The sequence below is a fragment of the Hibiscus syriacus genome, unplaced genomic scaffold, assembly GCF_006381635.1.
Source record: "Hibiscus syriacus cultivar Baekdansim isolate YM2019G1 unplaced genomic scaffold, ASM638163v2 tig00112738_pilon, whole genome shotgun sequence".
Lineage (NCBI taxonomy): Eukaryota > Viridiplantae > Streptophyta > Magnoliopsida > Malvales > Malvaceae > Hibiscus > Hibiscus syriacus.
The window spans coordinates 2402168-2426579 of NW_024063392.1; the positions used below are offsets into that span (position 1 = coordinate 2402168).

Sequence of the window (24412 nt, forward strand, 5' to 3'; positions counted from 1 at the left end):
TTAGATCACTATATGTTTGGAGAACGATGTTACTGTAGTGTTTTTTAAATTTTTGGGTATTTTTTTATAAAATCGCAAAATAAACAATATATAAAGTTTATTTATTAAATTGAAAACTTTTATTGTCTTTAAAATAGGAGAGAAAGAAAGATTAGTTATCAATTATGTAATTTACTCTAAAAATAAACCCAAAGCTATGCCACCGGTTGTATTGTATAATTCCTTTTCTTTCTTTCTTTTTTGGTGATCAGAACTATAATTCCTTTCGGTTTTTTTGGCAAGGCAATTGAGAAAAAATAAATAAACAAACAAAATTTCACACAAGATGTTACTGTAGTTTGAAGAAATTCCCCAGATATGTGAATGAAGAAAGCGATGAAAAGTTTATGGCGCTGATGATGTTAGGGGCGGTGCAATTGGGAGCGGCGGCGGCGTGCGTGGTGGTTTTAATTCCGATGGGAATGGCCGTTTGGCATTTGAGCCGAAACAAGATGCTCTTCTTCAGCGGCGCCCTTTTCATTTCTCTCGCCATTTGCGTCCATTTGACTCCCTATTTCCCTTCGGTCCCCGATTTCGTCACTTCCGTCGTCGTCTTCGATCACCGCACTTCCTGAATCAATTTGGTCAACGAAATTTCTTGGCAAGTCAACCCCAAAAGCGCTTCTTCCCGCCTTCACAACAACGCCACCCACGATCTCGATTTGTACGAGAAGCGCTGGGCTTGGTCCGATTCCCACAAGCTAAAAGCATGCGACTTTCAGAAATTGTCTAAAGCCGATGCCCCTGATTTAGTAAACGGATCCTGGGTGGTCGTCGCCGGTGATTCCCAAGCTCGATTGTTCGCCCTCTCTTTGTTAAATCTGGTTCTGGGTTCCGAATCGCAACGTATGGATTCGGTTAGAGCCAATTTGTTTTAAGAGGCATAGTGATTACAGCGTTTTAGTGGATGAAATTGGTATGGAACTGGATTTCATTTGGGCGCCTTATGTTCTGAATTTGACCAATTTGATGACGGATTCAATACCCGAAAGATTTGCCCTGATCTTATGGTCATGGGGGCTGGCCTTTGGGACATGCTTCACTTCAACAATGCATCAGATTATGAGTTCGCGTTGCGGATGTTGAAAACTAAAGTAGTTTCGTTGTTGCCATTGTCGACTGAGTTAGCCATGAATGAACCGGTGGTTGGTTCAGTCCCCATCAAGTCATTCTCCCATTTGTTTTGGCTCGGGATGCCGGTGCTGATCAATGGGATGTTGAATACGGAGGAGAAGAGGGAGAAGATGAGCGATGCAATGTGGCATGCTTATGATAGAGCGCTTGGCGATAGTAAGCTGTTACGCCAAACCGGTGGCCCTCTGCTTTTGTTGGATTCCCAGTCATTGACTTGGAATTGTGGACCGCATTGTACATCCGACGGTATGCATTACGATGGAGTGAAACGACGACTTTGCCATCATTGCTTCTCTTTTCTTTTTTCGTTTTTTCCTTTTCTCTTCTCAGTTTGTTTCCTGCCAACGAACATAATTGTTCAAATTCATAACTTTTAAGAAAAATAATACTCTCTAACCACTTATTCCACTCTACAAGTTCATATATAATCTTATATTTTTACTTATATTAAAGGAAAATGTTTATGTATTATTATTATCTAATTATGTTTGTGTTAATAAAGCTTACCAAACAAAATACATTGTTCATTTCATTATAGAATTAGAGTTTATAGCTCTTGGTTTAATTAGGTGACAAGTTGAATTACCTAAAAAATGTTTGTAAGGGTCACTATAAAAATAATAATTATATATAAGAAAAGTTTTATAAAATGTATCCTCGTTGTCATAACTTATAATTTGTGTGTTAATATTTTATTGGATGATTTAATTTATGGATTTTAAATTAAAAATAAGATTAAAAATAATAGAATGTGTAAATAATAAAGATCAAATGTTTAGCTAACTTTAAGTAATTTGATTGAAATAATTTCAATAGTTTAATAAACTAATTGATAATTTTTTGGTTTAGTGATTAAAATAGAATCTTTCTTAGAGTTTAACGACTCTACAAGTAATTTACCCTACATAGTGATATTTTCATATTATCAAGATTTGATCTCAAGTCTGAAATTATGAACTCAAACATTTTAGCAACAAACTTTATAAATGTGGGTTCAAATATATACAAACTTAAAATTTAAGGTGTATAATTAAATTAAGGTTAAAGTACACAAATAGGTCTCCCAATTATAGGATATTATTTTTAAGCCCATCCCAAAAGATCTGGAGTCCCTGGGTTAGTTTTAAAAATAAGGCCTCTAAAATATTTTATAATAAAATGAAAAAAATTTACAAGCCATTTTTTTAAATATTTTATAACAAAAACAAAAAATTTGATTCAGTTCTTTGGAATAAATCAACCACTGTCTATCAACTTTTCTCTCATTTGATTCTATTCATGTATATAATAATGAAGAAAATCGCTTTGAAAATTTATTTTTATGACCTTTCTCTATTGATAAATCTCTTTTAGGGCCCTTAGCTACTAAAAGATCAATCAATCATATTAGCATTAAGATCATCCCAAATTCTAAGATCAAATGTATCATGCAAATTTTTAGTATCAATATTTTTTCAACATTTAAAGCATCATTGTCGATATTCTAGCTAGTGGACTAATAGGATTAGAATTGTCATTTTGAATTAACACATCACCATCACTTAAAGGTTTATCTTTGTCAGCATGCATATTTTTATTCAAATCAACACAACTATCTTTGATGGAATGCTATCAAGAGGTTTATTTTCCATTAATGATATGAAATCATTACATATTATTTGAGTTGGGTTGTTAACTTGATCAATTGGATGGGTCAACCCATAGTAGGAGCATAATGACATACCACGAATCGCAAGCACTTCAACAAATATGGAATACATTTCTGTAATAGACTCTAAATTTTGATTTTGAGCATCAACCATCATAGCAACATCATCATCATTAGAGAGATTGAATGATGTATATGTTAATGGAAAATTTTTAGTCAAAAATATGTACTGAAGTGAAGACAATCTTCTAGTATTTTCAACACGAGACTTCCTTGAAATTTTTGTGATTAACTCCTCAAGATTGATGTTTCTCTTGAAGGTTAAGGGGATATAATGATCTGATTGGAAAACAACTCTGAATTCATCTTCTTGAATTTCTCCATCATAATAAACAACAGCTAAAATATGACACATTTTTAGAGATTAAGAGTTTCAAGATTGAGAGTTTGAAAGTTTGAGAATTTGAGAGTTTAAAAGATGTAGAGTTTGATAATTTCATTGTTGAGTATTAAAAAGAAGATATGTTGTTCACAGTCAGGGAACTATTCCTATCAATTATGTTTGATAGGATGAAACACTATGGCATGGCAGAGATTCTCTAAAATGGGGAAAGCTCTTTTTGTGGAATGAACCTTTTTTTATCAGATTTTATCTATGTCTCAGTAATTATTTGTAGCTATGATATTGGCAGTTGGGGAACTATTTTCATTATTTATGTTTGATGCAATGAGACACTATGACATGGCAAAGATTCTCTAAAAAAGGGGGAAACCGCTTTTTGTGGAATGAGCATTTTCTTTTTGCTAGATTTTATCTGCATGTCTCAATCAATTATGTGAAGATAATACAAAAACTTAATATAAAGGCATAATAAAAACAAAAAAACTTAACATAAGAACATTATAAAAATATTAGAAAAACATAATTCATTTTAATTTACAGAAAACTAAAAAACATTAAACAAAAACATTACAATTAATTAAATTATATCAATGTCTCCTTCTTGAATGTGTTCCATAGGGCGGTGGTTGTCTATTTCAATGAGGATTTCTTCTTATAGGTTGGTCTTTCTCTTCACTCTCCTCGTGACGGCGTCGGCGTCGTCATCATCATCACCAGTTACATTTTGTTGATTAGGGATGGATGATGATGTATGACCTACATATAATAAAGACTCTGGAGGTGTATAACTAATTATCCCACAGCTCAATGTGAACTGCAAAAATTGTGAAAAAAACTGACATCGATATTTGTGATCCATACTGAGTTGGAGGTGTTTCTAGTGGAGCACCACCTACCAGATATTTAGCATATGACACAAATGTTGGATCAATAAGAATGGCCATATAATATCCGCCAGAGGGTGTCATAAAACCTTACGGGCTTCGTACGTAACCATGTAGTGATGGCATTTAAACTGACAGGGGCGGCATCTGAAATATCTACGGTGGCATCTGAGTGTGGTGTGGTGGCATATGAACAATCGGTGTGCCCATGTAAACTACTGGGCTTGGGATGTAACCTGGTGGGCTCATAACTAGTGGTGATCGTGGATGCTGTGACGGTTCCAATGGTGATGATGAGGTGAGTCGAAAGTGTTTGCTCTTCATCCACAAGTGAGGGGACGATGATGACGTGATGGTGGACATCTTTCTCGACGATAATGAATTTCCCCCTCGTATTCCTTCTGAAAGTAAGAACGGCTTCTCATTTTCGTTGAACCATTTAATATAGTTATCTAAAACTGAGCATCGGTTTCTAATATATATTGTCGAGGGGAAACCATTGATATCAGTTCTCCCACATCATTATCCAGTCTTTGTGCTTCACCACTCAGTTAACCTCTTTTTCTCTTGTCTATCAATATTATGCATAATGTCGAGATTTCTAGGTGCTTCAGGAATATATTGTGTGAAACCAAACTGACGAAGCACACTGTCAGTCGAATGCCACTCAACAATAGCATAACAAATAATAGGCACAACTGCCAACTACACATTCAATTGCCTACTCAACTCAGGTGGGATGTAAGCCCTCATTTCATCGTTCAAATATGGCAAGCATTAGAACTAAAACAAATATATATATATATATATCTCTAATCAAATCTAAAATAAGATTATAATTATGTAAATATAATTAAATAAAAATTTAAAATTTAAAAGTGTACATTTAAACCAGTTTGTTTTTATCAATGAGTAATTGAATATCTTGTAATTCATTGGGGATATCACAATGAATTTTTCTATTTGATGACCAGTTATTTAATATAAAAAATATGTCATTCTATAATAAAAATTATTAAAAATAAATTCAATATTTAAATTTTCATACTTAATAGCGAAAAGACAAATAGCTCATTCACGATCGGACATAAAAAATACATGCAATACCATGCCCAGGATTGGAGAAGAAGGAGACAACTCCCAATAGCAGTTTTAATATACTTTGTTGCCCGACATATTTCTCTAAACAAAAAGCCCAAAATTGCTGAGCCCCAACTCAATGTGTCAGTTACTTCAAAATCGATTAGATGTCGCAACCACATACAATGGATCTGGTTACGAGATTTGTTGGGCATCAATATCTCTCTAATGATTTGTAATATGTATGTCCTGGAAAATGCTTTTTCCTCATTCTCAGAACAATTTTCGTTCAATTCTTTAAAATTAGATTGTAGCTACGCTAATGTTATTCGGCCACCGTTGAAATCCATTGGACAAGCTCCAATATACTCCCGACGCAGATAACTCCAATTACCATCCGTCATACCACAAATAGCAATTTAATCTACCAGGAAGCCCAACTGCATTGAAACATCCTCCAATGTAAAGATGCACTCCCCACATGGCAGATGAAATGTGAAAGTCTCTAGCCTCCACCTCTCAATTAGTGCAGAAATGAGTGTGAGTTCGAGTTTACAACCTCCAACAATTTTGGCTACATAACCAAATACAGCCTCAGATAAATATCGCCAGATACGACGTGGTGTGTTCATCTTGTTGTGACAAATAAAAACTTCTAATATACGATCAGTTTCCTAATAAATAAACTCTAAAAATTAAAATTTGAAGTAAAATTTAAAAAAATATTTAAATAAATAAATTATTCAAAAATTTAAAAATAACATAGTTTCATATTCTTACCATATTGGCCAAATGACTCAAAACACGATCAACATCCAATCAAAACATCTCGCCTTCCATTTTTTATTTGCATATAAAAACATAAAAAATTAGTTTTTACAATTAAGTAATAAAATAATAAAAAAATTATTGAGTAAAAAATAATAAATATAAAACAAACTATACACCTTAAGGATTAGAAAGATGAGAAATATGATTGATTTTATGTAATTTTGTTAAGAGGTGAGAAGGGGATTATATAAGGGGAGGGGAAACCGCGGGAAAGTATGGCGGAAAGGGGAAGGTGTTCACCCTGCAGCGCGCCTTCCACTTGACGTGAAAATTCAGTAAAAGTACGTCCCTGCAAAGCGCCTTTCTGCATGGCAGCCAATTCGACAATAGACGTGCTTTAATACCTCGTCAACAAGGCGAGTTTCTTGAAACATGCCTCCCCTATTTTGTCAGAAATGGTATTAGATCACTATATGTTTGGAGAACGATGTTACTGTAGTGTTTTTTAAATTTTTGGGTATTTTTTTATAAAATCGCAAAATAAACAATATATAAAGTTTATTTATTAAATTGAAAACTTTTATTGTCTTTAAAATAGGAGAGAAAGAAAGATTAGTTATCAATTATGTAATTTACTCTAAAAATAAACCCAAAGCTATGCCACCGGTTGTATTGTATAATTCCTTTTCTTTCCTTCTTTTTTGGTGATCAGAACTATAATTCCTTTCGGTTTTTTTGGCAAGGCAATTGAAGAAAAAATAAATAAACAAACAAAATTTCACACAAGATGTTACTGTAGTTTGAAGAAATTCCCCAGATATGTGAATGAAGAAAGCGATGAAAAGTTTATGGCGCTGATGATGTTAGGGGCGGTGCAATTGGGAGCAGCGGCGGCGTGCGTGGTGGTTTTAATTCCGATGGGAATGGCCGTTTGGCATTTGAGCCGAAACAAGATGCTCTTCTTCAGCGGCGCCCTTTTCATTTCTCTCGCCATTTGCGTCCATTTGACTCCCTATTTCCCTTCGGTCCCCGATTTCGTCACTTCCGTCGTCGTCTTCGATCACCGCACTTCCTGAATCAATTTGGTCAACGAAATTTCTTGGCAAGTCAACCCCAAAAGCGCTTCTTCCCGCCTTCACAACAACGCCACCCACGATCTCGATTTGTACGAGAAGCGCTGGGCTTGGTCCGATTCCCACAAGCTAAAAGCATGCGACTTTCAGAAATTGTCTAAAGCCGATGCCCCTGATTTAGTAAACGGATCCTGGGTGGTCGTCGCCGGTGATTCCCAAGCTCGATTGTTCGCCCTCTCTTTGTTAAATCTGGTTCTGGGTTCCGAATCGCAACGTATGGATTCGGTTAGAGCCAATTTGTTTTAAGAGGCATAGTGATTACAGCGTTTTAGTGGATGAAATTGGTATGGAACTGGATTTCATTTGGGCGCCTTATGTTCTGAATTTGACCAATTTGATGACGGATTTCAATACCCGAAAGATTTGCCCTGATCTTATGGTCATGGGGGCTGGCCTTTGGGACATGCTTCACTTCAACAATGCATCAGATTATGAGTTCGCGTTGCGGATGTTGAAAACTAAAGTAGTTTCGTTGTTGGCATTGTCGACTGAGTTAGCCATGAATGAACCGGTGGTTGGTTCAGTCCCCATCAAGTCATTCTCCCATTTGTTTTGGCTCGGGATGCCGGTGCTGATCAATGGGATGTTGAATACGGAGGAGAAGAGGGAGAAGATGAGCGATGCACTGTGGCATGCTTATGATAGAGCGCTTGGCGATAGTAAGCTGTTACGCCAAACCGGTGGCCCTCTGCTTTTGTTGGATTCCCAGTCATTGACTTGGAATTGTGGACCGCATTGTACATCCGACGGTATGCATTACGATGGAGCTATCTACGAAGCCGCCGTTCAGATAATGCTAAATACATTGCTTATTGAATCTCATCAGAGGCTTTGATTATAACTATGATTTACAGCAACCTTGAGAAAGAGAGGGGCTCGATTGCCCATCTACAATCTTTGGTTCTTCCCAGGTTTTCTCCCCTGCTTTGGATTAACACACAAGTAAGCTTTCTGTATGGTAAAATTCTTTTTCTTTCATATGTTTGAAAACCAAATATTCATTTGTTTATCATACTATAGATTGATTATTACACTTTGTATGATTCACATCTAATTTTGTTTTGACCAAATTTGATGATTGTACATTATTGGATACATCTTTTCTTCTTTTTTGCAATATTTAGAATAAGCAACAATTGAGTAGATCGAAATCGAGTATATAGTGTGTGTACGCTTATTTAAAGAAGGATTGGTGGAGAGTGTCTTAAGTACCTAGGGGCAATATAATTAAGAAAGATAGAGAGATTGATGGAGATGTTAACTGTAGGATTAACAAGTGCGGCTCGAGTGGAGAATTGTGATAGAGAGTTTTGTGTAATTGAAATATACCTATATGTGTTTGAAGGGAAAGAATTGGAGGAAAGTTCTAAGAGACCTGCTTCGATATATGGTGCGGGATGTTGGGTAACAAGAAGCCGCATACAGTCATATAATTGGAAATGAGGATATGCATCTCAAAGTGGTTTGACAGCATAAGACACGGATCGAGGGATGCATCCGTTAGAAGGATGGAGTAAATTGACATTACACAAGATGAAAGGTTTAAGGGGAGGACTAAAGGACATGATTACAGGTGATAAACAATTATATGAAGTTGTTAGAATCTGAAAAGTGGATGGGGGTGGATAAGAATGATAGGAGTAGCAGCATTCACCTTCATGACGTTTAAATTTGTCTTGAATTTTTTTCTATTTTATGGCATAGGTTTTATAAATTGAATTTTATTATTTGTATGGAACTTTTAGAAGGAATGTTCATGAACATGAACGGTGTGTATCTTGTTTGTGTTTCTACATATACTGCTTGAATGCCCTTATGTTTTAGTTCCGCAGACATGTATTGCATATGACATGCTAGCGTTGATTTGTGCTGTAATAAATGCTCGGACTTGTTAGGATTTAGTAATTCCCACTCAATGAAACATCCAAAATAGAAAAAAGGATTGGCAGTTGGAATGCCATTGTATGTTTGGAAATTTCCTGAGATGTAAAATCTCTAGTAGTTATTAGAATTGAGTGTCGGAGATGGTAGGTATGAGCATTCATAAAATGAGAATTTGAGATGAAACATTTGGTGTCTTTTATATCCGTTTTATAATCCATATTCTGGGATTTGAGATTAATTGGTATGCTTGATGAAGTTCTTTCGATCCAATTTAGTAACATATTAGTTCAACCAGTTTCTTTTAACATGATCCAAAGCTTCTTTTTTATTAGTATGATGTCATTACAAGTTAATATATGTTCAGAATCTTTGTTAGTCATTGACAACGTATACACACCTCCTGCATATAATTACTTGAATCCTTATCTTCTAAAGAAAAGAAAATTCTTTTTCTACCACTAACCACTCAATGAGTTCAACATGATCTAAAGCTTAATATCGAAAGGTGTAAGCCAATCGAAGTCAAACCTTGGGTTGTAAATGAACATTGTGAATAATTCGGTTTTGTTCATTTATGTTGGTTTTTCAAGCCAAGAACATAAACAATTTGAGGTTCCTTTATTAAATGAACTGATGCATGTTTAATTCTTGAACAAGTTAACTTAAAACATGTTTAAGATATTATTTAATGTTGAAGAACAAGTTGGATTAAATTAATTGAATAAGCACACATAATATGTAAATGGCAAAATTGATCTCTCCCGCTTGTTTAAGTCGAAACACACAATGACAAACCTCATCACTTGAACCTCCAATTCCAATCAGTGCAAAGCAACAGATAACAGAAAGAAGAAGACAGTGTTGTTTCTTATTATTATATAATGTTTCTTATTATTATATATATGTAATAATAAGAAACATTGCATTACAGTAGGAGCATAATCTTTAGGAGTCGAATTGTTTTCCTTCGAAGGTTTGGCCGAAGTTCCAATTCTTGGGAGCAACATTGTAGGATGTAAGTGTAAGGCCGTCATTAGTGGTGACCTCAAACGAGAGTGGCTGATTCCTGAGATCAGAATTGATATGCCAATTCTGTCCCCAATTCCGACCCATCTGCAACCACCCCGTCCTCGAACCCTTTATCTTCACTCCTAATATGTCACCCGCACCTGCAACGTTGCTTATGAGCACCGACACGAATATGCCCGATCCATCTATCGTGAATCGAACACCTCCTTCCTTCCTGCACTTTATCCTGTTTTAAACCCAATCAACACATGTTATTTACACCATTTAAGACATGATTCAACAAAGACACCATTTCTAACGAAAGGTTGTACAATCCCCAGATTTGGGTTTTTCCTAAACCCTGATCTGGTGCTGTTAATTGGAATCAAAATAGTTTCAATGAAATGTGGGAAGAGTTCGTTATGTTACCTTCGGTACTGAACAGGCATGTTGCCAGATTTCCAAATGGCTATCTTTTCAAAAGCTTCAATGGGGAGCACAAAGTGTTTGTTGGGGGGATTACAAAGGCCTCCGCCCTCGGCCGTGAACCCGTAGTTGGGAGCACAGAAATTGGTGGCGGTGACAATGATAGAGGTCCCGGGTATGCACCACCGCAGGTCATCAACGCATCTCAGCTCGAAGCACGCGCCGCAGATCTGTCCACGCTGAAATAAAGCCTCGCTCAGACCTACCGTGGCCATGCCGTAACCAGCCTTGACGAGGTCCCCATACCCGCAGGCAACACTCACGGCGCGCTGAGGATCAGAAGCTGCGTAGTAAGTGGCGCGTGCGGGATGCCAGATGGAGGACTGAGAAGGCGGAGGCGTGGAAGAAGAGGAGGAGTAATGGGAAGTGACGGTGGAGAGGAGTGTAGTGAGGAGGAGGAGCGAGAGAGGAGCTGCTTCAGTTAAAGACATTTCTCGAGATACAAATGCAGTAAAAGTAATGGGAAGCTGCAATGCAAATTATAAACTGCTCTTTTTCGGCTCTTCTTTTCTTGTTTTGGGCCCTCTTCTTGATTCTATTCAAAAAGCACATGGGAGTTGAGTCAAAAAAAATTGTTTATTATTTTTATTTATTATATCAAATGATAAAATCACTCAATTTTATTACATGTAAGAGTCAAAAAAGCACACGCGGAGTTGAGTCTGATTGCTGAGTTTCATCACTTGCTAAAGCTACATTTTTTTTACGTGTAAAAGTTTCAAAAACAAGCATATTTTCCCTGATATTAATCAACTACTTGTGTAAAATCAAAAGAACGAAAGATGAAGTATTGTTAGAAAAAAGAACGCAGATTCCTGAATAGGAGTATAAAATGCTCGAACATATAGCTGTATAGCTTGTTTGCATAAATTTTCCAGGTGTAGCTACGAGCAAAACCACAGTTCATTGCCCCGATGACCGAATGCTTCATAAAGAGCAGACACCCTTTGAATCAGCGATAGAGTTTTCCGTTTCTGTTCCAGTCAGCCTGTGCCGCTATCCATCTCAACTGGAACTGGTCCTTGAGTTGCTTTTGTGCATGCATCTTCCTCTAAAGCTCCTGCAATCTCCTGCTATGTGCTTGATTTGTTATAATGAAATCTGTGCCATTCATTGCAATTGTATCAGCCAAGCCATGAAAAGTTTTCCCTCCATTGCATCCTGGATCAGTTATTTTAAATTACTTCCACTTGCTAGAAAATAAGAAAAGGGTAAAGTATAGTAATGGTCACTAAACTTTTCTAAAGTTTTCATTTAGGTCCCCCAACTTTTAAAACTTGCAATACAATCTCTCAACATTTAGTTCGTTTGCAATACGGTCCCCCAACTTTTAAAACTTGCAATACAATCTCCCAACATTTAGTTCGTTTGCAATACAGTCCCCCAACATTTAGTCCATTTGCAATATGGTCCCCGACGTAACCGACCGTTTGACACCGTTACATTATCGTTAGTACATTTGCAATATGGTCACTGAACTTTTTCATGTGCTTGCATTTAGGTCCCCCAACTTTTAAAACTTGCAACATTGTCCTCAATTTTATTTTAAACCTCAAATCCCTTTTCGATCTCAAATTTTCTTTTTATCTTCTCTCTTCTCATTTCCACTGTAACTTTTCAATCATGGATGCATGGGAAATTCTAGTCTAACTTTGAATTATGTGGAGGTGTTGACTTGAATAAGGGTTCATTGAGAGAAGACCCGACCAAGGGACTATCGGGATCATCACGATTCAAGGTGTAATGTTAGATACATGTCATCTCAGGTGAAACATAGATGTTCGATGAAATGCTTGTGAAAAAATGGGGTTAGAAATGCAGAGTTGACAAATACTACTAAGATGAACTAAGTATCATTGTTGAAAGTCACCAACAAAGCTGGAATTATTTTGTATAAATGACATATAATAATTTCTTCGTTTAATCCTCGTGGTTAAAGATTTTCCAATAGATGAACAAATATAATGAAATCTCAAATAACACATTCACCTCTCAGTCTCTTTCGTTCACATGCACTCTCGTTTGGTTTTTGTTCTTCAATTTTCTGCCATATAAAATTGTAAACCCAAGCAGTGCTCTGTCTTTCAGCTTTTATTTACAAAGAAAAAATGGAGGAAGAATTGCTAGAACGCAACACCGATTGCATTTATTTCTTAGCATATCCCCTCACTTGCAAGAAGATATTTATTTTCTCTTTTAGGCTATCCGGAAGTAAGCTTTTCCTCTTTCGCACTTTCACATTTTCAACTCGCATTGTGTGTTTTTTGTTGAAATTTTTGTGTTTTTGGAACTGCATGTCAATGATCTAGATATCCAGTGTTAGTTTTGAACAAAAACCATCTAATTTTCTTTGTTCTTATTCAAAACTTTTAGTACTCCTTATAAAAGATATTCAGTCCATCAGAATAGAAGTGAAATAGGGTCCTAGGCTAATTTTTTTTACCTTCTTGTTTGGTTTTTCTTTAAATCAGGGAATTGATTGTGAGTATCGACATAGTGAAATCGCCAGGCTCAATCCGAGAGATTGCTGGTACTAGTTTACTGGGAATTGTATTGATCCGACCTGTGGTTTTCAACGTCCTGTGAGCTCGTATTCTTTTTAATAAGTTCATGTTGATTATGGGACTGATATATCGTGAACGAATTGGATTTTTTTATATGTTTTGGAAATTTTACAGTTGAATTGTATTGAATTATAGCTTTAGAAGACAATTATGCATGCATGCAACTCAAAATGCATCATGACAGGGTAGTATATTTGAAGCAGCTACTTGACCCTGACATGATGTCTTTCGAGTTGCGAAAGAGACTGAGAGGTGAATGCGCTGTTTGGGATTTCATTATATTTGATCATCTGTTGGAAAATCTTTAAACACAAGGATTAAACGAATAAATTATTATATGCCATTTATACAAAATAATTCCAGCTTTGTTGGTGATTTTCAACAATGATACTTAGTTCATCTTAGTAGTATTTGTCAACTCTGCATTTTTAACCCCATTTTTTTCTCACAAGCATTTCATCGAACATTTATGCTTCACCTGAGATGACTTGTATCTAACATTACACCTTGAATCATTGATGGTCCCGATAGTCCCTTGGTCGGATCTTCTCTCAATGGACCCTTATTCAAGTCAACACCTCCACATAATTCAAAGTTATATTAGAATTTCTCATGCATCCCCGACTGAAAAGTTACGTTGGAAATGAGAAGAGATAAGCAAAAAAGGAAATTTGAGATCGAAAAGGAATTTGGGGCTTAGAATGAAATTAAGGACTATGTTGCAAGTTTTAAAAGTTGGGGGACCTAAATGTAAGCACCTGAAAAGTTCAGTGACCATATTACAAATGTACTAACGGCAGTGTAAAGGCGTCAAACGACCGGTTACGTCAGGGACTTTATTGCAAACGAACTAAATTATCGGAAAAAACAATAACTTATTTCAGTATTGGCAAAAGGATCAAATAAATTACGTTAATTTAACGGATCAATTATTTTTCATAAATTAGTCTAATTTCAAAATTTAGAATAGTTAAAATAACTTATTTTCTAAAAAAACATCGAGAGCTAAAAATATAAGTAGGCCAAATTATCCCCATTTTTATGTTTTAATCGATAACTTGAGTGATTAAATTAAAATTTATTCAAAAGTATAACAATCAAATTAAATATTTTAGAATTTTTACGATCAAAATAAGAGTGAAAAGAAAGTTGAATGATGATTTGTGTACTTTACCCAATGAAAAATCGTATGAAGTATGACAAGAATACTAGGGCCGTAAATGAATAAAGTCGAGTTCAAATATTGTTGAATTTGATTTAAATTGAAAATTTTAAAATTAAGTTCGATTCAAAACAAAAGTTCGTGAGTTTAAAATTGTCAAATTTTACTTGAACTCAAAAGAAAAAAAGTTGAAACTCCACCCGACAAGAATGTAAAAACTTAATATTGTATTTTTTTAAAAATAACATATAAATATAATTTTTTAAAATTTTAATATATTATTTTTCTAAGTAGCTCACGAGTTTTTCCAGTCGAATATCAAGTAACTCACTTCGACTCGTTAAAAATTTGAGTCAAGTTCAAGCTCAAGTCAAATCAATTCAAGTGTTGATCAAACTTTAACTAAATCAATCTCGAATAACCCTAGTCTATCTCATTTGGTTTGTATCCTACTTGTGAGAAAATGAAAGAAAAATATAAAATATAAGATAAAGAGAGAATAAAAGAAATATAGATGATTTATTTTTCTTTAATATTTATGATGAAAGAGAATATTTCGTGCTAAACTTGACAAAAATAAAATGGATAGAAACGCGTCTCCTATATTTCCCTTTTTCCGTTGCAAATTTCAGTCCAAACCTCCACTTCTAGATTTCGCCTGCCGAAAATTGGCCATTTGTCCTGTCCAGCTACAACGAAATTTACATCTCTATCCAATCGCATTTGATTTTAAGAGCAAAAATCAAAACATTGTTTCACTATAATTTGTTACATTAAATTCATTGGTGTATGAGACTCAAAATCCAGGTAGTCTCCGTTTGCCTGGCTGCCGTAGCCAACATATCAAACATCATATTATCTGACGACATGTTTACGCCTTCCCGTCCCCTGAATGCCTCCATCGGCGAAGCCCAAGTGGCAGGAGTTGAGGGGTTAGAGCTTGACCCTTCTTGATTCAAACCCAGCACGCTCGGGTTCTGAGGTGAATTTCCGGCAGGTCGTCTGCTGGAGGAATTGGAGGTCAGAGATATAGTAGTTGACTGTTGATGTTGCATCTGCTGCTGGTTCTTGATTGGCGATTTGGGACGCAGTGCCTCTATATCTGGGGTTGTCTTCACTAAATGAGGTGCATCTGGTGGCGGATTTCGTCCTCCCCCACCTTGCCACACTTTACCATCCTTGTCAGCAAAGTTTCTATTATATGCCTGGTGAGGAACAGCAGAAGACATCAAGCTTATGTTTTTATGCTCCACATGGTTTTTATATGTTTGGTTGAGAGGATGGTTTTACAGAATCAAATACTCGGTTGATAGAACCAATCACCGAGTGCACTATTCTAAAGAGTCTGCATAGCTGTTTGAGTTTCACAGCAATCAATGCTATGTTCCTCTCGGCTTCTTTTATATTGAAGTATCCGTATCTGGCACTCATGTCCGACAAACGGATGCGAGGATATGACTCCCAAAGATCCTCAAAATATATGAAAAATCTTAGAAAATAGAAAATCTGTTTATAACAGCATCCAACAAACCTAAGTCTGAGTTGTTACATGGATTAGATGGCCATCAAAACACTGCTTTCCTTTATACATACAATGCAAAAAAAAAATCCTTTGCTCTTTGGAAAGTTTTATCTCATATAGCAAGTGTACCATTTGAAAGGATCAGCCAATTTCTCTAAAACGCATCAGCCAAGATAAAAATAAAAATAGTTCAACGATCACTGGCAATCTTGCTTCGACAAGACAACATACCTCTGCATTAAAATTTGACGAGGACAGTCCTTTACCAACAGTCAGCCAACCAGATCGGATATTGTGATCTTCACCGAAAAGCTCAAGCCTTCTGCGGCCAAGAGCAAAATGCTCAATAATTCGATACATATCTTCGGGCTTTTGAGTTGAACCTACAGAACAGTTGGCATGAAAATTTAAAACAATTTCTCATCTACGCAATTGACATTGCAAATCAGGGAGTACACAATAAGACATTGTCAACAAGTATTTTCCATCCAAAGCAAATAGTTTAGATAAATGTCCAAATACACAAATACCCAATCCTTTCCAAGCCTATGATTGAGTAGCAGAGTTATTTTTACTGCACTTATAACATTTTTACCAAAAGAAAAAGAACATATCAAATGAAATTATCGGTGATACCATCACCCAAATTTTGATTAAACCAAAAAAAAATAGCATATACATATCAAATGGTTGGATGCAAAAAGTCAATAAGTAAACAATATGCAAAGTACTAACCATAAGAAGGTTCCTCCGCAGTAATTACATCAGTATCAATGTTGGCATGAATTATATGACCATCAGTACTACGACGAACAGTTCCTTTTATACCCATCAGGCAGTGTTCCTTCAGTGAATAGTAATGTGGGGTCCGTTTAGGAAAGAGTGTAGGGGTTGCAGATTGCTCAAGAAAATTCTATAAAAACAGACTATTAAAGGTTTATAATGTAGTGGGGGAAACCAAAATTACAAACCTTGGAGTGCTGAAATATAGAATGAGAATCATGACGTAAGCTTGTGGTTGAATTTGTTTTGTTAGTCTTCACCCAGCAAATATCTTCACATCTCCGGAAACCCCACTGCAATAAATAGAACAAGCAACCAAAATGTAATGCTATTACACCTATAAATTTCGTTAGTGCGAAAGGCAAAGAAAAGCCAAATTATATTCGAACTGAATTTTAATCATGTACCTTCTTTAAGCATTGACGACCCTGCTCAAGGCCAACACCATCACCCACCCAAAGGAAGATAAAGGATGGGGTGTCAGCTATTGCCTCCATGAAGTAAAAGTATTAGGTACATTTGTAGTCAGTAAAACGCTAATAGGTAAAAAAAAATATGATCATAAAATAATAACTCTGATATCCATAAGCTATTTAGAGACGGCCTGCATGGACGCTTAATATGAAAGAGAGACCAATACTAGAGATGTTAGCATTAAAGCACAATCAGCAAGAATATTTAACTGTATCTTTCTTTTCTTTTTTGGTAAAAGGTAATTAAAAAGCACGTGATGTAGAAATATATTACCTCAATCTTAAGATTCATTATCTCTTCAAATGTCCAGTATTCAATATGGTCAGCAACTCCAGGAGCCCGGTGAACATATTCTTCCCAAGGGGGATCTATAAGAATAACATCAAACTTTGTCCCAAAGGAATCGGGAGACAATTCAAATTCACGGAGATCACACTTCATATACATGGGATGAGAGGCAGATTTAGCTACAATCTCATCCTTTTTCTGAATAAGCTCCCTTAGCTTTGGATAGTCCTCCACAACATTGGTAAGCTCTAGCTCCCTGATGAAGTTCTGCGGTCGCATACCAGTATCAACAAAATTTTGTGAATAATCGTTTTGTTCTCCTCTTGAAGGAGCTTTACCAGGTGGACCGCCCGTTCTAGGAGGAACCCAACCCCCAGATGTTCTTTCAGGTGGTGTTCCTCGTTCCATTTGCCCTGCCCCATTAAAGTTAGCCATTGACAAATTTGAAGGTCTCTTCCAGGTCCTGACTGATTAAAGTCCATACCAGGGTTTGGCAGACCTCCCATATTAGGAGGAAACCTTGGTCCAGGAGGGACAGGAGAGAGACCAGGTGGGACACCTAGCATATTCATATCAACTACTCGAGGCCCATGCCAAACAACAGGTGGGGAAAACGGTGGAATGAAGACACCTGGAGAAATTGGAGGGCCAGGAGCAGGTGACATACTAGGGTTAATTTGTTGCATGGGTCCAGGTGGTGGCATCCCAAGATGGGCAAACGGTGATCCCATCATAGGTATTGTGAGACCAATCTGTTGATTGTCCCTCCCTGAAGACCTTCCTCTTCCTCTGCCTATCCTACTCCCTTTCATACCTTGAGGAGGACCACGGCCAAAAGTTCCTACATCCTGGTTCCCATAAGGTAGTTGAGATGCTGCACTAGAACTTTGGCCACCAAACCCACGGCCAGATAAGGTAAGTTTCTGGCCTCGTCCTTTCCCTCCACTGTAATCAAGTTCATCATTCAGTACATTTGGATCTCGTGTTGAGTTACTTTCCTCTGTATATTTGTCCCTTGAACCTTCATCCAAGGGTCCAGAACCATATGCATCGCTCCTCCTTCCTCTATTTTCTTGCATATATCCCCACTCTTCCTCATTTGGGGCCGACTTCATGTCAGACTGCTGACCAATTTCAGTTTTCCGGGGAAAGTTGGATCCAGACTCGGCTCTTCCATAATCAAGAGGCTTGGTTTGGATCTCTATAACATCATAATTATAATTTGAGATTCCAAAATTTGATGACGTTTTGACAGCTTCACTTCGATTTCCATCTTTTCTATTGCCTGGCCGACCATGAGGCCTCTCGTTTTCATTCCTTTCCCGGTCATGCCTTGGCAAATCCCAATCTCTACCGCGATCATACGCATTGTCTCCATCTTTGGACTCTTTATCATTATTACTCGATTGCCTCCTTTTCCAGTTTTCCTTTGAATCTTCCCGATCCCTACTCCTGTTACTCCAATTATCAACCTTGCTTTTGGATCTGTCATCCCTTTCAATTTCTTTTGTTTTGCGTTCCAAGCTTCTTTCAAAATCCATCTCAGAGGACTCTGATTCTAGATATCGCCTACTACTTCTCTCAGGGGTCCTAGACCTGTTTGTTTGCCCTCCTTCTCTTGAGCTTTTATCCCTCATAGATGTTACTCCATCATCACCCATATTGTATGTCCTTTCTCTGCTATCAACATCTCGACCAGGAGTTTTCTGCTGTCTGTGCTTCTCAATTTTCTCCCTACCTGATCTATCTTCACGATTCAATGGGTTCGCCCTATTGTATTCTTCTAGGGCATCTGATCGACCTTTGCTCTTGCTTTTCTCAGAATCAATTCTTCTCTCCTCCCTACTGTTGGATTTGGCATTCTTCTCATTGTTTGAATCAGCAGCAATGCTTTTACTCTCACTGGGCTCATTTCTAGCAGAAGCACTGCTCTCTCTAGCGTTGTCATACTTCAGAGCAGAAGTTTTCCCACTAGTCGGATCAGGTGTTTCATAATTACTTTCTTCAGCTTTCCTGGAAGCATCCGATTCATCCCATCTTCTTCTAGAGTTTCTTGACAATTCAGAGGAGCCATGACCCTTATCGCGGCTGCTTTCCCTCCTCTCTGAATACCTAGAATCTCTATCTAGTGACTTCTCAACTTCTCCATCATGGGACCTTTCTTCTTTGCTTCTACTTAGTTCTGAGGCCACCTTTTTTCTATCAGTCTCATCAGCCCAACCATGTGCTTTACCAGAAGATTTCTCAGCACCATCTTGCCTGCTTTCAGCTTCTCCATCCTGGTACCAACTACTCAATTTCTCCAAGGAACTTTCCTCTTGTTTTCTCCTGATCTGCTTGGAACGGGACGGTTTTTGTGCATCACAATCCTCTTCGTCGGTATCAGCTCTAGTGGAAGTACCTGATCTTTTACGGCTCTCACTTCTATCCCCAAAACTCCTCCTCCTTCCACTGCCGCTTTCCACTCCCTCGCCTTCTTCGACATTGCTAGTCTTCCTAGACTTGCTAGACTTATGCTTCTTCTTACTATCAATTGCCTCCCATTCTTCTTCATCCCCAGCCGCCCTATCACTTTTCAAGTCTAAACTATCCTCTCTATCACGTCTTGCGTGACTACGACTGCTACGCTCAGGAGAATCCATTGAAATGGAGATGTATTTATTTTCTTTTCCCTTGAAGAAATTGATACACAATAAAGGTCGAATCCAGTGCAGGTTCCCACTATAAGCAGTACGTGTTATAGAAAATTCGCAACGATTTCGGTTCTAAGATTTCAAACTATCAAAATAAAAAAAAAAGAGGCAAAGGAAAGTTGAAAGGTTAAATTACCTGTACAATCGTAAGGGACGAGCGACACACATAGGGGTTGAGAAACACAGAATAATTTCACTTAGTTTAGGGTTTCAGACACGGCGTTTTGGGGATTAGCTGATTCTGGAGAAAACTTGAAAATAAAATAAGAATAAAGAGAAGCAATGGAAGGAGTTTGAAGGAACTGAGGCTGAACACCGGTGATCGTCGGCGGCAGTATAGGAATAGGGTTTTAAGAATCTGAGGACGCGGTGGCCGATTCAATCGAAGAAAGAATTGAATGGCGGTAGTGTTTTTTATTTTTGCTAAAGGGCAGTTTTTGCATTTGCAGCTACACGCTGCGTTTTAGAGTTTGGGGATCACAATTCACAAATCTAAGATATTTAGGGATGAAAATTTATTCATATTCCACGCGTTTTAATTTGATTTGATTTTATAGAATTAAAATTTTAAAAAGCTTTAGATTCGATTCATGCTAAAAAATTTTAAAAATGAATTAAAATTAAATTGATTCAAGGTAAAAAAATTATTTTATATATTTTGAAATAATAATATAACTATATCTTATATATTTAAAAATCATTATAATAATATTTTTTATTAATTAACTCACAAATTCACGAGCTTAAATTTTTTTGAGATCAAGGCATGCTCTAGTCTTTTATTTCAAGTTTAAATCGATTTTGATAATTTTTAGCTCACTGAAATTTCTAGATAAGCTAAGTTCAATTTTAAACTTTTCAGTTCGAATCAAGCTCAATAATTACTTAAACTCATAATAGAAAGATTGTTGTAAAATCATATCAATAGTTAAATGGATTAACCCATTAATTCTTCTTTAAATTTGATATTTAAATAAAAATAATTAAGAAATAAAAAATATAAAAGGTATAAGTTTTTTATGATAAAACTGAATCAACAATGATCAAATCAACTTGATTATTACACTAAAAATTTATATTTATATTTAAATATTATTGATGATTAAATATTGTTATGATTCTATAAGAGAGGAAGAGAAATGATCATATAAAAAATAATATCAAAAGTAGAGAGAGTCGGGATTATGGGAGAAAAGGGGGGCTTCAATATTTTTATTTTGTCTAAGATAATGATGATTATTTATAAGTAAAGTAAGATGAATATACTTGATTATATAGTAAATTTAATTAGTAATGAAATTGACAACGATCAGATAAAAATATTATAGCGTTTCAGAGAAAATGAAACTTTATAGGTTTCTTAGATACTCTGAAGGTTTTGATAGGCAAAGAGTTAACAACGAAATTATGATTTACGAAGAAGGTACGAAGGAGATACAACAAATATCAAATAGGCATAAGGATAACATTATCCCCAATATTTGCATAAATACTACCCCTATTTTTTTATAATATTTTAGTTCAATTCTTGGTCAAAATACTCGTATTGGAGCAAATTGTCACTTGACTAACGATCAACAAGTGTTGTTAACATAAAATTTTCGTATGTACTTAATTATTGACGCGACATGTATTACATCATCTATAATGATGACATGATATTATCACATAACCTAAGGGGATGATATGACATATGTGTTAGATTTGTCTAGAAATTAAGTTGGCAAGTTGGAAATTTCATCTTGGTTGGTGGCCAACTTATTAGAAATTTTATCTTAGTTGGTGGCCAAACTTTGAACATGTGAATTTCATATTTGGTGGCTAACTTGTACACATTGGAAAATTCTTTGGTAGGTGGCCAAACTTTGAACATATTGTTCTTGAAACTCAACTATAAATAGGCCTAAGTATTTCCATTAGAAATCATCCCAAAAACAAGTTCTCTCTTCCTCTTGTATTCTTCATTCTCCCACTTTGGGAATTCCAAAGAATTCCATTTGTTGTAATATTGGCGATATAGTGAAGTTATCATCCGGTGTGGTGCCCGAGGAGTAGACGATATTCTCATCGAACCTCGTAAATTTGGTGTGTTCTCTCCTTTATTGTTTTTTATTCGGTTCTTTTCCATTGTGTTTCAATATTCAATAGTTTGACAGGTTTATCCGTTGTGCAACCTTTGGTGGTTTTAATCTTGACATTTTAGGTCAATTTTAAAACTACGTTCGTGTGGGAAATAACTCGTTTTCCCCAATAATTAGTATCAGAGCTTCGGTTGAGGTTATCCTGGTGGTTCCGTTGCTGGAAAGATACAGTTCGTGATATTGAATATTGTTCGTTAGAATTAAAATGCCAAAATACGGATCAGTTGAGATATCAAGCTCTTTATCTGGACCGGTGAGGAGGGTGATGTCAAATGCAAATTTCTCGGTGGAGTTGTTCGATGGATCCGGTCATTTTGGCATGTGGCAAGGTGAGGTGTTAGACGCTTTATTCCAACAAGGTCTAGACATCGCCATTGAGGAAGAAAAGCCCGAATATATGAAGGAGAAAGAATGGGGAACAATCAATCGTTTGGCGTGCAGCACGATTCGATCTTGTCTTTCCAAGGAACAGAAGTATGGCTACAAGAACGAGACTTCTGCAAGTAAGATGTGGAAAGCTTTGGAGGAAAAATTCCTGAAGAAAAGCTCTCAGAATCGTCTCCACATGAAGAAAAGATTGTTCAGATTTGATTATCAACCAGTCACCAGTATGAATGAACACATCACTGCGTTCAATGAGCTAGTAGAAGACTTATTGGGCATGGATGAAACCTTCAAAGATGAAGATTTGGCTTTGATGTTTTTGTCATCTCTTCCAGATAAATTTGAGCACCTTGAGACAACGTTACTTCATGGTAAGGATAATGTTACCCTTAAAGATGTAACTGCTACTTTGTATAGTTATGAACTCAGGAAGAAAACCAAGAAGGAGAGCAAGTACGAAACAGCAAAGGCCATGGTGGCAAGAGGTCGCTCGAAAAGTCAAAAGCCAAAGTGGAGAGGGAGATCAAAGTCGAAGTCCAGACTGGGAAAAGATGAATGTGTCTTTTGTCATGAGAAAGGCCATTGGAAGAAAGATTGTCCGAAGCTGAAGAAGAAAGGAAAAGCTACTCCAGATGCATGTGTTGCAGAGCATGATACACATGACTCTGACATATCATTGGTTGCTTCATCAACAACATTCCATTTCGATGAGTGGATATTAGATTCGGGTTGCACCTATTATATATCCCCTAATCGGGAGTGGTTCTCCGATTTAGTGGAACTAAATGCAGGAGTTGTTTATAATCGTCTTTGGGAGGAAACCATTATTTTGTAACTTTTGTAGATGACTTTTCCAGAAGAGTTTGGGTGTATCCGATGAAGTCTAAAGATGAAGTGCTTCAAATTTTTCTGAAATGGAAAAATATGATCGAGAACTAGACTGGTAGAAAGATCAAACGTCTTAGGACGGACAATGGAGGGGAATATAAAAGTGACCCATTCTTTGACGTTTTCCATGAGTATGGTATTGTTCGACACTTTACTGTTAGACATACACCATAACAGAATGGGGTGACAGAGCGTATGAATCGAACAGTATTGGAGAAAGTTCGATGTATGTTGTCTAATGCTGGGTTAGGCAAGGCATTTTGGGCTGAGGCTGTGACATATGCTGGCCATCTCATTAATCGTCTGCCGTCATCAGCGATAGGAGGAAAAACACCATTGGAGGTATGGTCTGGAAAACCTACTACTGATTATGATTCCTTACATGTATTTGGATCCACTGCTTATTATCATGTGAAGGAATCCAAGCTTGATCCGAGAGCAAAGAAGGCTTTCTTTATGGGAATCACCCATGGTGTGAAGGGATTCCACCTTTGGTATTTAGACACCAAGAAGATAATTTGTAGCAGAGATGTTACATTTGATGAATCTGCCCTAGTAAAGAAGGTAACAAGTGAAGCTGTCCAGACAAGTAGTTCTCCGCAGCAGGTGGAGCATACTCCAAAACAGGTGGAGTTTCAGCAGATGATGATCCCAGAAGTTGATGCAGCTGATTCTTTAACTCCAATAGAAGAATCAGAAGATGAAGAGGTTCAAACCCAAGAACCATTGGAGACACCAGAAACACTTGCAGTTACAAGGCCAAGGACAGAAATTCGTAGACCTGCTCGATTTGTTAATATGATGGTCTATGCTCTTCCAGTTGTTGATGATGATATCCCTATCACTTACCAAGAAGCAATACAAAGCTTGGAAAGTGATAAGTGGAAAAGTGCCATGGATGAAGAAATGCAATCTCTCCAAAAGAACAACACTTGGAAACTGGCATAATTACCGAAAGGTAAAAGAGCCATTGGATGCAAGTGGGTATTTGTAAAGAAAGATGGATCTCATAACAAGAATGATGTTTGCTACAAGGCACGGTT

General features: G+C 36.7%; 2 protein-coding genes and 1 pseudogene across 2 annotated transcripts; 1 reads left to right on the forward strand and 2 right to left on the reverse strand.

The window, feature by feature from the left end:
• The first annotated feature begins 371 nt into the window (after nucleotides 1–371).
• LOC120182795 lies at nucleotides 372–8235 on the forward strand (annotated as a pseudogene).
• Nucleotides 8236–9828: 1593 nt separating this feature from the next.
• Nucleotides 9829–10927, reverse strand: LOC120182796 (expansin-A13-like). The gene is made up of 2 exons (XM_039187662.1): nucleotides 10414–10927; nucleotides 9829–10231 (listed from the first exon to the last, which is right to left on the reverse strand). The coding sequence occupies exons 1-2, from the start codon at nucleotides 10899–10901 to the stop codon at nucleotides 9922–9924; spliced, it is 798 nt and encodes a 265-aa protein (XP_039043593.1). The 5' UTR covers nucleotides 10902–10927; the 3' UTR covers nucleotides 9829–9921.
• A 3977-nt stretch (nucleotides 10928–14904) lies between these two features.
• Nucleotides 14905–20429, reverse strand: LOC120182838 (N6-adenosine-methyltransferase non-catalytic subunit MTB-like). The gene is given in 9 exon segments (XM_039187696.1): nucleotides 14905–15035; nucleotides 15038–15401; nucleotides 15950–16101; nucleotides 16454–16562; nucleotides 16690–16794; nucleotides 16909–16992; nucleotides 17249–17715; nucleotides 17718–19984; nucleotides 20093–20429. Coding segments are annotated over 9 exon segments (3651 nt in total). The 5' UTR covers nucleotides 20125–20429; the 3' UTR covers nucleotides 14905–14964.
• Nucleotides 20430–24412: the final 3983 nt, after the last annotated feature.